This window comes from Arachis ipaensis, chromosome B01 (genome assembly GCF_000816755.2).
Source record: "Arachis ipaensis cultivar K30076 chromosome B01, Araip1.1, whole genome shotgun sequence".
Taxonomy (NCBI): Eukaryota; Viridiplantae; Streptophyta; class Magnoliopsida; order Fabales; family Fabaceae; genus Arachis; species Arachis ipaensis.
This window is the reverse complement of record NC_029785.2, coordinates 87232308-87246884: the sequence shown is the minus strand read 5'-3', so window position 1 is coordinate 87246884 and position 14577 is coordinate 87232308. Positions and strand designations below refer to the sequence as shown.

At 40.0% G+C, this 14577-nt stretch overlaps 1 protein-coding gene across 1 annotated transcript; it reads right to left on the bottom strand.

Moving 5' to 3' along the window:
• On the bottom strand, positions 482–1699 carry LOC107609060. Its single transcript, XM_016310894.1, has one exon. It carries the CDS (start codon positions 1697–1699, stop codon positions 482–484), a length of 1218 nt encoding a protein of 405 aa, XP_016166380.1.

Sequence of the window (14577 nt, the reverse complement as noted above, 5' to 3'; positions counted from 1 at the left end):
CATTTCTTCATGAGTTCTCCATTTTTACATGCTTTTCCTTTATTCCCTTGATCCAATCTTTGCCCCCTAAATATGAAATCACTTAACAAATATATCAAGGCATCTAATAGAATCAAAGGTAAATCAAGATTAAACAATTAAGGGCCTAAAAAGCATGTTTTCACACTTAAGCACAAATTAGGAGACAATCATGAAAATATGCTATTTCATTGAATAAATATGGGTAAAAGGTTATAAAATCCTCTAAATCAAGTATAAGATAAACCCTAAAAATGGGGTTTATCAATGATCCACAAGCAATCCAACTTATTCAATAAAAAAAAAATACCAAATCAAAACTAATCTAATCATCATACCACAAGAAAGCAACTAATTCAAAAAGCTATACACAAAAAGATAAAGTTGGAACAATGTTACCATGGTGGGGATGTCTCCCACCAAGCACTTTGGTTTAGAGTCTTAAGATGGACTGTGCATGGCTTCATTGGTCACTTTGAGCTTCTCCAAGGAGGAAAATCTCCAACTCCTTGGCATTCTTAGGTTGAGTGTGATCTCTTGAATCGTACTTCTTGGCATCCTTCTCTTCTTCTTGCTCTTTGTCAACCTCAATCACTTCATCTTCAACTATATCACACCCAAAGATAGAATAGGCTTCGAGGGTGGGTTTTCTGGATTTTTCCAATGTGAATCTTGCTACCTTGCCATTGGCCTCAAAAGAATAGACTCTTGAATGTGCATCCAGCTTGAAACGAGATGTCTTTAGAAACGGCCTTCCAAGTAGAATGGATGATGGCTTGTCTGAGTCAATGGGAGGAGTCTCCAAAATGTGGAAATCTACCAGGAAGAGTAAACCTTGGATGTCAACCAAAACATTTTCTGTAATCCCCACAACTGATACAATGCTCTTATCGGCCAACACGAATCTCGCCCCGGACCTCTTTAAGGGTGACAAGTTCAATCTCTCATAAATGGGGAGTGGCATAATGCTTACGCACACCCCCAAATCGCTCATACAGTCTATGAACTTAATCCCACCAATTAAGCAAGTAACCAGACATGGGCCGGGATCATTGTATTTTTCAGGAATTAGAAAGAAGATAGAATCATCTACCGATCTTTTGTTGAGTTCGCCAATTTTCTCCTTGTTGGTACAAATATCTTTAAGGAACTTGGCATACTTGGGCACTTGTTGAATGGCTTGAAATAGAGGGACGGTGACTTCAACATTCTTAAAAATTTTCACCAGGTTGGGGTCAAGTTGTTCTTGCTTCTTGGCCTTCTTGGCCAATATTGGGAATGGAATGGGCATAGGCTCTTCAATTGAATTTTTCCTCTTTGGCTCCTTGGCCTTGAGTGGTTCCTCCTCATCCTTCTCAACATCTTCCTCTTCATCCTTCATCACTCCCATATCCTCTCCCACCTCTTCCTTGTGGGTTTCCTCACTCGAACTCGTAGGCACAACACCAATTTCATCCAACTTGGTGCCACTCCTAAGGGTGATAGCATTGATGCTCCCCGTAGGATTTGGTTGGGGTTGTGAGGGCAAACTAATAGAAGTTGAGGCTTGTTGGGCATTTTGTGTAGTCGGAGGAGAAAGAGTCAAACGGGTGAGTGCTTCAGCAATTGTAGCCATATATGCTTCTTGTTTCTTGCGAAAGTCCCGTTGCTCTTGCATAAAAGTTTGGAGTGTGTCATTCATGTATGGTTGATTAGGAGGAGGACCTTGATTGCTTTGAGGAGGGTTAGGTCTACTATTTGGGTGTTGATACCTCCCTTGAGGTTGAGATTGTGGTGGTTGTTGGTATTGTGGTTGACCTTGAGGAGCTTGATGATAGTAGGCTTGTTGGTTTGGGTAAGGTTGAGCTTGTGGGGCTTGGTTCAACCTTTGATTATAATTATCCCTCCACCCTTGGTTTTGACTTCCTCCATGTTGATTGTAGTTGGGTCTTTGTGGGTATGGATTGGCTACCACTAATGTAGTGTCTTCTTGGAGTTGAGGGCACTAATCAGTGTAATGGTTGTTACAAGCAAAAATACCGCATAATCTTGGTGGTCCTTCAATTCTTGGAGGTTGAGGTGGAGAAGATATCAAGGCTTGGGAAATTTGTTGCCCTTGGGTGATTTATCTCAACAAAATTGTCATCTCACCGAGGGTCTTTGTCAAAACGGCATCACCGGAAGGAGAAACTTCACTTAAAGCTTTTGGTTGAGGGTTTCTTGCCCTTGAGTGTTGAGTGGAGTCCACCAAGTCTGCTATGATCTCCCAAGCTTCCTCGGCGGTCTTGTTTTTGGTGAGGGATCCTCCACTAGAGGCATCCAGGAGAAGCTTATCTTGGGGGTTCATCCCTTGACAAAAGTAGCTAATAAGTACCAACTCGTCAATATGGTGGGGGGCAAGCTTCCAACAACTTCTTAAATCTCTCCCAGTACTCATAAAGAGTCTCCCCAACTTGTTGCACAATGCAAGAGATTTCCTTCCGTAGCTTGTCTGTCTTTTGCGGTGGGTAGAACTTTTCCAAAAATTCCTTACGCAACAAGTCCCAATCAGAAATCACATCTCCCTGTTGAGTATAAAACTATTCTTTCGCTTTTCCCTCCAAAGAGAAAGGGAAAGCAAACACTAAAACTGCTACTTCATCTGCACCATGTCTTCTCGCAGTGGAGCATGCAACTTGAAAATCCTTAAGATGCTGAAGAGGGTCTTCTCCGGGTAGTCCATTGTACTTGGGGAGCAAGTTGATTGTGCCGATCTTAAGCTCAAAATTTGGATCCAAAGCCGGATACCGGATTTGTATCGGTTGCAAGTTAATATCAGGAGCTCCGGCTTCCCTTAAGGTGATTCTACGGGGTGGATCCGCCATGGTGTCGTCACCTGAGTCACTCACAGAGATTTCAGCACTCCCCACAGATGAATATAAGGTTTCCTCGTTAATTGAAGAGTGATGGTAACGGATTGATGGTGATAGTGAATTGGAGTGCTCTTCAAGCAAGCCCGATTCACTATTCACAAATGCTAGCCGGTGCCGAGCTTGCCTAATATGAGTTAAAGTTCTTTCTATTTCCGGATCAAAAAAAGCCATGCTCGGGTCTGGAAGTGGCCGTGTCATTCAACTGAGGAAGCAATAGAAGCATGCAATTATGAAAAGCAAAACAAGAATGGGCAAATAAACATAAACCAACCTAACAATTAACAACTACCAAGACTAGCTAGATAGAAACAATATCTACAAATTAGTACCAAGTAGCAAACAAAAACAAAATATTCACACTATTCACATATTCACAACAACCAAAATTATAGCACTCATTGCACTTAAAGTGATTCCCCGGCAACGGCGCCAAAAATTCGATAAGAGAATTATTGCTGGTTTAGAATCAATCAAAACTAGAATTAATTCGTTGGTAGCATAGTCCAAACCAAAAATGAATTCTCAAGATCAAATTTCAAATCCAAAGTGTTCCGAGGGTTACCTGAAACTGTAGGTCGATCTCGGATGAGATCTTTAGTACTGGTCGGAGATGACGTGTCCGGCTGGCTGGTGGCAGCCGGAGCTGTTGTGTCCGACTTACTGGACTGGCTACACTTCTGATCCTTGGTCACCGGAGGGTTGGGGGTACCTGCAAGAGACTCCGATGCTTAAGTTAGCATGGGTGTTAAACAGGTTTTATGTAGAATCAGAGTATGAGTTATACCTGGGTGCTCCAGTGTATTTATAGTGGTTGTAGAGTGACCTTTTTAGATAAGATAAGTTAGTTATCTTATCTTATCTTTATCTTTGAGGTCAGCTTATCTTTAAGGGAACCGCCCTTATCTCTATAGGCTTGGACGGCCTTTGGATTTGGGTCGTGTTCCTCTATTTGGGCCCTTTATTGGGCTTTCCTGTCGATTTGGCCGACTTCTTTGAGAAGAGGTCGGATAGCCTGACCTGAAGAGGTCGGTCGCTTTGTCGCCGATCATCCCGGGTCGGATAGCTCGACCCAGGGTATGAACAGTGCCCCTGCTCGAGCTCGGCCTTTCTTTTGGAGGTCGAGTCTTGGTTTTAGGACTTCGATCCTTCTCGGGTGAAGCCGAACTCGAGCATTTTGTCTACTTCCTCTTTTGTAGAACCTTTTTTGAATGTAGAACATTTTTCTCTAAAAGCGCGTGCTTTTGTATAAGCGCCTTGTTATGGGGAATGTGCGAGGGTTTACTGCCCCAATTAATTTGGCATTAATTGCTCTGTTTCCCTTAACTTCTTTATTTTTGAACTTTATACTCAGGAAACGGTTTCTCTTCTTCACTCTTTCTTCGTAACTTCTCCCTTTACTCTCTCGCTTTCTGTTTCTGGCTTTGAGTCCATAGCTCCTTCCTACGACGCTTGCTTTGTTGCTGTTTTCGTGGAAGAGGGGTGATTCTGGATTTTGCCTTCCGTTTTTCTGCTTTCTTTTGCAGTTTTTCTCCCATTTTCCAGGTTTGGTTCTTCTTCCTTCCTTCCTTTACGCCATTTATTTTGAGAAATTTTTTATTTTGGCTGGAGAAAGTTTAGATCTTTCTGCCTTTGCTTATGCCTGATCGTGGTGTGTTCTGTAGTTTCTTTGCCTCTTTGCATGATTTTTTGCTTTTCCTGTTGCTAGTGCTTTTGGTTTCGAAGCTTTGAGTGATAATTTTGTTTGATCCTAAAAAAGGAAGTATCTTTGACGCTTTCTACTTGTCGTGCTTTGATGTTTGGGGATGCATGCTTGTTCTTTACTGATAGACTGTAGGAAGATAGTGGTTTTGATGACTTTCTATGCTTTTTGCATTTTGTCTTTCTCCTATTAAAATGCTCGCTGTTTGAGGTCTTCTATTCTTGTTTGAGAGATGCTGGAATGTAAGCGGTAGTTTTTTTCCTGAAACGGTGCTTTGTTACTGCCTCCAAAGGATGCCACAAGACTTTGGTTTGAGTCTTAGGGTTTTCTTTTCCTTTTTGTTCTTTTGTATCATATTTAGTCGAGTTGTTTAACCCTTTGTCCGAGATGCTTTTTAGTAATCCATTCTTCTTTTCTTATTGTAGGATTAGTTGGTCTCATGTCATCTCGCAATAACATTGTAGAGATGTCTTCCCAGGTTTCTGAGGGCACGGCCGATTGGGTGGACTCAATGGTTCTTATGTGTGTCTCTTTGGTTGATTCCAAGTTTTGTGCGCAGCTTAGGCAGTTTCTTAGGGTCTGTAGTAGTGCAGGTGATGAAAAGAATTATGAACTTGTCCCTCGCTCTTCTGAAGAGAGAGTTTGTTTCTCTACTCGGGTTGTTAGAGATTGCCCTTATTTCTATGCTTATGACTTCTTCTTTGGTCAGCTGGGTATCACCCTCCCTTTTACTGAATTTGAGACCAACCTGTTATGGTCCTGTAATGTTGCTCCCTCTCAACTTCACCCTAATTCCTGGGGATTCATGAAAATTTTTCAATTGTTGTGTGATGGTTTCGGTATTCCTGCCTCGCAATCTCTCTTCTTCTATCTATTTGTTTTGATGAAGTCTGGAGTAGTAAAAAAGAAGGCAGCTTGGGTCTCCTTTCGATCTTCCCAGGGGAAGAAGGTCTTCTCCATGTTTGACGAATCATTTTGCGATTTTAAAAATTACTTTTTCAAGGTCTGAGCTATTGAAGGAGCTCGGCCCTTTTTTCTGGATGAAAATGATGAGCCCGCTTTTCCCTTGGAATGGCAAAAAGATGTGAGAGTGTCCAGATACACGTGGGAGATGTTGGATGAAGCTGAGCGAGCTTTTGTGACCGTCTTGGAAGAACACTGGGGTCAACCTCCCCATCTTGATACAAAGAAATTTTTAACCAATCCTTCTCTTCTTCAAACCGAACTGGGTATTTTGCGTTCCTGATTTTCCCTTTATTATCTATTTATATTGCTTGTAAATGCCTTTCCGACTTGCAGCTTAATTTCTTACTGTTGTGTTTTATTTGCAGGGGCAATGAAGAATAATGAATCCATGAAGGCTTTTAAAAGAGCACAGAAGGCGACTACTGCTAAAAATATCTCGGCCAAGGCGGCCGGGGAGGGATCTTCCCAAGTGCGTGTGAAGCCGTCCATGCCGAGTTCTCCTGGGGCGAGGAAGGTGATCCCCACTCCCCGAGTTCGTCTGGCTGACCCTCCACCAACTTCTGCCGCTCCTTCTGGCGCTCCTCCCAATAAGAAACAAAAAAATGGCTGAGCCTTTCAACTTTGATGCTCCTGACTTCAATGCGATCGAATTCGTAGATCAGCAAATCGGTCCCTACGGTGCTCTTCCTATGGATGATGTGTCTATCCTTAGCCATCTGGAATTTATGGCCTGAAACAGTGTAAAAATGGCGTATATGGGGGCTGCTTTGTACCGAATTGCTCAGAATATTCCTCTTCATGCCACCAAAGAGTTTATGGAGGAGGCAAAGCAGGAGTTCGACCGGATGAAGGGCCTTAAAGAGGAGCTTGAGGTAAAGGTTGCCAAGTTGGAGAAGGATTTGGAGAAGGAGAAGGCGAATTCTCTTGCTTTGGCAACTTCTGTGCGGCTGGCCGAGGACACGGCACTGATGCATAAGGATAGCTACGTCACGTCTTATCGGGAAGTGATGCATCTGAGGGGGGAGCTGGAGAGTGCCCGGGAAGATTACTCTGAGCTTCAGGGTCATCTCGTTGGTAGTGTGACTGCTGCTTACGAGAACCTGAAGGAACAAGTTCGGGTTATTGCTCCCGAGGCCGACCTTACCCTCTTCATCCTGGATAACGTTGTCAGGGATGACAAGATTGTCCCTGATGACGAGGATGATGATGTTGAACCTCCCCCTATGTCTTCTGCCAAAGTGTCGACTTCTTCAGCTCCTCCGGTTGTAGCCGATCCAGATTGCCAGATTCTGAACTGGGAGGATGGAACTGTGGATGCTGTGCCTATTCAGACTCGCCCTCCTTCTCCCCCTAATGATGCTGCCGAGAAGGCTCCCGATGTTTGCTGATTTCTCTCTGAGCATTTATGTAGCTGGCCCAGCTTGTGGGCTTTTAAACTCTTTATTGTTTTGTTAACTGCTGACACTTTTTAGTCACTTGCCTAGCGACTTTTATTTTGAAAAACAAAAGTAGATTTCTAGCTTTTTGAGGTAGATTTTGGTGGATTATGAAGCTTTCTAACTTTTGTAGATTATATCACGCTTTTTTGCATTTAACTTGCGGCTCGGCCTCTTTGGATTGTTTGTACTTATTGTTTGTAGCTTGGATCGTTTGAGGTTGTGACTTTGTGGGTCTAACTTATTTTTCAGTTTTCTCGCTTTTGCTTGTATCTTTAGCACTTTCATAACCGATTTCTTTACGTTAGTCCTCTTTCCAATTATTTTTGTAGTCCTCTCTTTTTTTGAATTTTTGCCAGATCTCTTTTTAAGGACTACTTTTATAACTTGGTTTTTGCAGGAGGACGACTTCTTTACGTCGTTCTCTTCTAAGTTATTTTTGTAATCCTCTTTCTTGGACCTTTGTCAGGTCTCTTTCAGGGATTACTTCTATAACTTGTTTTTTAGGAGGCCGACTTCATTACGTCGTCCTCTTCTAAGTTATTTTTGTAATCCTCTTTCTTGGACCTTTGTCATGTCTCTTTCAGGGATTACTTTTATAACTTGTTTTGTAGGAGGCCGACCTCTTTACGTCGTCCTCTTCTAAGTTATTTTTGTAATCCTCTTTCTTGAACCTTTGTCAGGTCTCTTTCAGGGATTACTTTTATAACTTGTTCATTGTAGGAAACCGACTTCGTTATGTCGATCTCTTCCAAGTTATTCTATAATCCTCTTTCTTGGATCTTTATCATATCTCTCTCAGGAATTACTTCTATAACTTTTTCATTTTGGGCTGACTTTGTTATGTCGGGCCCTTCTAAGTTAAAGTAATCCTCTTTAATAGGGTTGGCCAGACCTCTTTCCAGGGTTTACTTGTAACTTGGGTTGACTTGGTCCAACTTCTTTATGTCGGCCAGTCTTTAAGTTATTATTTAGCAATCCATAAGACCTCATCAGGTTCTTTTTCAGATCACTTTCGATAACTTCTTACATTATTCTATGTTCATCTTTGCCGATTTGTAGAAGGTGGTTGCTATCTTTAGATCGTCTTTTAGGTGAATCGCGTTTTCAACTTTATCGGACGATTGTATTTATCGTGATCGTGTAGTGAAGTTGCTTTTCACTTTATGCCGATCTGTTGCTTTATAATCGGACGATGAATGCTTCAGATTAATGCGTCTTGAAAACTTGTAGAATATCTAAAATATATTTTATTTAAAGGAAAGTGCAAATATATACATGTGGGAATTTTTCATCCTTTTAAGTCGGATAGTGTCTGAGTCTCAACTTGGTGCCTCATTAAAAAACCTTTTCAGGAAAAAGAGTGCATCCAATAGTGAGATCTTTACTTTTTCTAGCTGTAGTACCTTCTTAGGTTGTAGGCATGCCATGATCTGGGAAGCTCTCGTCCATCGAGTTCGGACAGTCTGTAGTAGCCCTTCCCAAGTACTTCTACGATTCGGTAGGGTCCTTTCCAGTTTGCTGCCAACTTTCCTTCTCCTGGTCGAGTTGTTCTAATATCATTTTGGATTAGGATGAGATCATTCTCTGCGAAACTTCTCGGCACTACCTTTTGATTATATCTGGAAGCCATCCGACGTTTTAGTGCTTCTTCCCTGATCCGAGCTTTTTCTTGGATTTCAGGTAGTAGGTCGAGTTCTTCCCTCTGAAGTTGAGAGTTGGCTTCTTCATTGTAGTGGACTACTCTGGATGACCCTTCCTCGATCTCTACTGGGATCATTGCCTCCACTCCATATTCTAGTCGAAAGGGTGATTTATTTGTGGTGGAGTGTGGCGTTGTTCGATATGCCCATAGGACTTGTGGAAGTTCTTCTGCCCAAGCTCCCTTTGCATCTTGTAGTCTCTATTTCACCCCAGCCAATATGACTTTGTTGGCAGCTTCGGCCTGTTCATTGGCTTGAGGGTGTTTGATGAGCAGATAATTTATACGCTTTTTGGCATTGTTTTTAGTATGTTTTTAGTAGAATCTAGTTACTTTTAGGGATGTTTTCATTAGTTTTTATGTTAAATTCACATTTCTGGACTTTACTATGAGTTTGTGTGTTTTTCTATGATTTCAGGTATTTTCTGGCTGAAATTGAGGGACTTGAGCAAAAATCAGATTCAGAGGTTGAAGAAGGACTGCTGATGCTGTTGGATTCTGACATCCCTGCACTCAAAGTAGATTATCTGGAGCTACAGACCTCCAAATGGTGCGCTTCCAATTGCGTTGGAAAGTAGACATCCAGGGTTTTCCAGCAATATATAATAGTCCATACTTTGGCCAATAATAGACGATGCAAACGGGCGTTCAACGCCAGCTCTCTGCCCAATTCTGGCGTCCAGCACCAGAAAAGGATCAAAAACCAGAGTTGAACGCCAGAAAAGGATCAAAACCTGGCGTTCAACTCCACAAACGGCCTCTGCACGTGGAAAGTTAAAGCTCAGCCCAAGCACACACCAAGTGGGCCCCGGAAGTGGATTTATGCATCAATTACTTACTTCTGTAAACCGTAGTAGCTAGTTTATTATAAATAGGACCTTTTACTATTGTATTAGATATCTTTTGATCATCTTAGGATCTTAGGATCATCTTTGGATGCCTGGTTCTTAGATCAGAGGGGCTGGTCATTCGGCCACGCCTGGACCTTTCACTTATGTATTTTCAACGGTAGAGTTTCTACACTCCATAGATTAAGGTGTGGAGCTCTGCTGTTCCTCAAAGATTAATGCAAAGTACTACTGTTTTCTATTCAACTCATCTTATTTCGCTTCTAAGATATTCATTCGCACTTCAACCTGAATGTGATGAACGTGACAATCATCATCATTCCCTATGAACGCGTGCCTGACAACCACTTCCGTTCTACATTAGATTGAATGAGTATCTCTTAGATCTCTTAATCAGAATCTTCGTGGTGTAAGCTAGAATGATGGCAGCATTCAAGAGAATCCGGAAAGTCTAAACCTTGTCTGTGGTATTCCGAGTAGGATTCAATGATTGAATGACTGTGACGAGCTACAAACTCGCGATTGCTGGGCGTAGTGACAGATGCAAAAGGATAGTAAATCCTATTCCAGTATGATCGAGAACCGACAGATGAATAGGCGTGCCGTGACAGGGTGCGTTGACCATTTTCACTGAGAGGATAGGATGTAAACCATTGACAAGGGTGATGCCTCCAGACGATTAGCCGTGCCGTGACAGGGCATTTGGATCATTTTCCCGAGAGAAGACCGAAAGTAGCCATTGACAATGGTGATGCATCACATAAAGCCAGCGAGATTTACAAGGTGACCATAGCTTGCTTCATACCAACAATCTCCGTGGAATTCGACCCTTACTCACGTAAGGTATTACTTGGACGACCCAGTGCACTTGCTGGTTAGTTGTGCGAAGTTGTGAACCATGGTATTGGCATCATGTTTTTGGTGCCATTACCAGGGAAAGAAAGAGCGATGAATTTTACATAATCAAAGTGTAATCACAATTTCTGCGCACCAAGTTTTTGGCGCCGTTGCCGGGGATTGTTCGAGTTTGGACAACTGACGGTTCATCTTGTTGCTCAGATTAGGTAATTTTCTTTTTGTTTTATTTTCAAAAATTTTTCAAAAATCTTTCAAATATTTCTCATCTGTTTTCGAAAAAAAAAAATGTTTTCAAAAATATATTTTCTTCAGAATTTTTAAGAATGAATTCTAGCGTTTCATGAAGCATGTTGAAGCCTGGCTAGCTGTAAAGCCATGTCTAATTCTTTTGAATAGGGCATGTTAGGCCTGTCATGTCTAAGTTACATACTAAAGCTTGGTTGGCTATTAAGCCATGCCTAACCCTCAGATTGGAGCTTTAGACTAAAAAGATTCCTGGAATTCATATTAAAAATTTTGGAATCCTTATTTTTCTTTTTCAAAATAATTTTCGAAAAATATAAAATAAAAAAATAAAAATCCAAAAAAAATTTAGAAAGTCATAAAAAAAAATATTTTTGTGTTCTTGTTTGAGTCTTGAGTCATGTTATAAGTTTGGTGTCAATTGCATGTGCATCTTGCATTTTTCGAAAAAAAAATTATGCATTCATAGTGTTCTTCATGATCTTCAAGTTGTTCTTGGTAAGTCTTCTTGTTTGATCTTTGCATTTGCATGTTTTGTCTCTTTTCTTGTTTTTCATATGCATTCTTGAATTCTTAGTGCCTAAGCATTAAAGATTTCTATGTTTGGTGTCTTGCATGTTTTCTTTGCATTAAAAATTTTCAAAAAAATATGTTCTTGATGTTCATCATGATCTTCATAGTGTTCTTGGTGTTCATCTTGACATTCATAGCATTCTTGCACGCATCACATGTTTTGAAAAATATGTTCATATGCATTCAAAAAAATATGTTCATCATGATCTTCATATGCATTCAAAAAAATATGTTCTTGGTGTTCATCTTGACATTGCACCATTTCCATGTTTCTCTCTCTCATCATTAAAAATTCAAAAATCAAAAAAATATCTTTCCCTTTTTCTCTCTTAAAATTTCGAAAATTAGATTTGACTCTTTCAAAAATTTTTAAAAATCTAGTTGTTTTTATGAGTCAAATCAAATTTTCAATTTAAAAATCTTATCTTTTTCAAAATCTTTTTCAAAAATCAAATCTTTTTCAAATTTTTTAGTTATTTTCGAAAATTTCAAAAATATTTTCCAAAATCTTTTTCTTAATTTTACATCATAATTTTCGAAAATAACAATAACAATTAATGTTTTGATTCAAAAATTTCAAGTTTGTTACTTACTTGTTAAGAAAGATTCAAACTTTAAGTTCTAGAATCATATCTTGTGATTTCTTGTGAATCAAGTCATTAATTGTGATTTTAAAAATTCAAATCATTTTCAAAAACTAATTTCTATCATATCTTTTCAAAAATATCTTCTTATCTTATCTTTTTCAAAAAAAAAAAATTGATTTCAAAATATCTTTTCTAACTTCCTAACTTCTTATCTTTTCAAAATTGATTTTCAAAATTTGTTTCAACTAACTAACTAACTTTTTGTTTGTTTCTTATCTTTTTTAAAACTACCTAACTAACTCTCTCTCTCTAATTTTCGAAAATATCTTCCCCCTTTTTCAAAAAATTTCTTTTTAATTAACTAATTATTTTAACTTTTGATTTTAAAAATTTTCGAAAAAAATTACTAACATTTTTCAAAAACTATTTTCAAAAATCACTAACTCTTTTTCAAAAATAATTCTCGAAAATTCTCCTTCTCTCTCATCTTATTCTATTTATTTATTCATCTACTAACATCTCTTCCTCACATCACTCACCAAATTCAAACCCCCTCTTCCATCTGTGTTCGAATTTTTCTCTTCTTCTACTAACAATAAGGAACCTCTTTACTGTGACATAGAGGATTCCTCTTCTTTTCTTGTTTTCTTCTCTTTCTTATGAGCAGGAACAAGGAAAAAGGCATTCTTATTGAAGCTGATCCAGAACTTGAAAGGACTCTGAAGAGGAAACTAAGAGAAGCTAAATTACAACAATCCAGAGACAACTTGATTGAAAATTTCGAACAAGTAAAGGAGATGGCAGCCGAACCCAACAACAATGCAAGGAGAATGCTTGGTGACTTTACTGCACCAAATTCCAATTTGCATGGAAGAAGCATCTCCATTCCTACCATTGGAGCAAACAATTTTGAGCTGAAACCTCAGCTAGTTTCTCTGATGCAGCAGAACTGCAAGTTTCATGGACTTCCATCTGAAGATCCTTTTCAGTTCTTAACTGAATTCTTGCAGATCTGTGATACTGTTAAGACTAATGGAGTAGATCCTGAAGTCTACAGGCTCATGCTTTTCCCATTTGCTGTAAGAGACAGAGCTAGAATCTGGTTGGACTCTCAACCCAGAGATAGCCTGAACTCTTGGGATAAGTTGGTCAAGGCTTTCTTAGCCAAGTTCTTTCCTCCTCAAAAGCTGAGCAAGCTTAGAGTGGATGTTCAAACCTTCAGATAGAAAGAAGGTGAATCCCTCTATGAAGCTTGGGAAAGATACAAAGGACTGACAAAAAAGTGTCCTTCTGACATGCTTTCAGAATGGACCATCCTGGATATATTCTATGATGGTCTGTCTGAGCTATCAAAGATGTCATTGGATACTTCTGCAGGTGGATCCATTCACCTAAAGAAAACGCCTGCAGAAGCTCAAGAACTCATTGACATGGTTGCAAATAACCAGTTCATGTACACTTCTGAAAGGAATCCTGTGAATAATGGGACGCCTATGAAGAAGGGAGTTCTTGAAATTGATACTCTGAATGCCATATTGGCTCAGAACAAAATATTGACTCAGCAAGTCAATATGATTTCTCAGAGTCTGAATGGAGTACAAGCTGCATCCAACAGTACTCAAGAGGCTTCTTACGAAGAAAAAGCTTATGATCCTGAAAACCCTGCAACAGTAGAGGTGAATTACTTAGGTGAACCTTATGGAAACACCTATAATCCATCATGGAGAAATCATCCGAATCTCTCATGGAAGGATCAAAGGCCTCAACAAGGCTTTAATAATGGTGGAAGAAACAGGTTTAGCAATAGCAAGCCTTTTCCATCATCCACTCAGCAACAGACAGAGAACTTTGAACAAAGTACCTCTAATTTAGCAAACTTAGTCTCTGATCTATCCAAGGCCACTGCGAGTTTCATGAATGAAACAAGGGCTTCCATTAGAAATTTGGAAGCACAAGTGGGCCAGCTGAGTAAAAGGATCACTGAAATCCCTCCTAGTACTCTCCCAAGCAATACAGAAGAGAATCCAAAAGGAGAGTGCAAGGCCATTGACATAAGCACCATGGCCGAACCTGTAAGGGAAGGAGAGGACGTGAATCCCAAGGGGGAAGACCTCCTGGGACGTCCAGTGATCAATAAGGAGTTTCCCTCTGAGGAACCAAAGGAATCTGAGGCTCATCTAGAGACCATAGAGATTCCATTAAACCTACTTATGCCCTTCATGAGCTCTGATGAGTATTCCTCTTCTGAAGAGAATGAGGATGTCACTGAAGAGCAAGCTGCCAAGTTCCTTGGTGCAATCATGAAGCTAAATCCCAAATTATTTGGTATTGAGACTTGGGAAGATGAACCTCACTTGTTCACCAATGAAGTAAGTGATCTGGATCAACTGACATTGCCTCAGAAGAGACAGGATCCTGGAAAGTTCATAATACCTTGTACCATAGGCACCATGATCTTTAAGGCTCTGTGTGATCTTGGTTCAGGGATAAACCTCATGCCCCTCTCTGTAATGATGAGCGGATAATTTATACGCTTTTTGGCATTGTTTTTAGTATGTTTTTAGTAGAATCTAGTTACTTTTAGGGATGTTTTCATTAGTTTTTATGTTAAATTCACATTTTTGGAATTTACTATGAGTTTGTGTGTTTTTCTGTGATTTCAGGTATTTTCTGGCTGAAATTGAGGGACTTGAGCAAAAATCAGATTCAGAGGTTGAAGAAGGACTGCTGATGCTGTTGGATTCTGACCTCCCTGC

Excerpts from the sequence above, each read along its gene's own strand:
- LOC107609060 (XM_016310894.1), bottom strand. The coding sequence starts at position 1,699 with ATGAATGACACACTCCAAACTTTTATGCAAGAGCAACGGGACTTTCGC.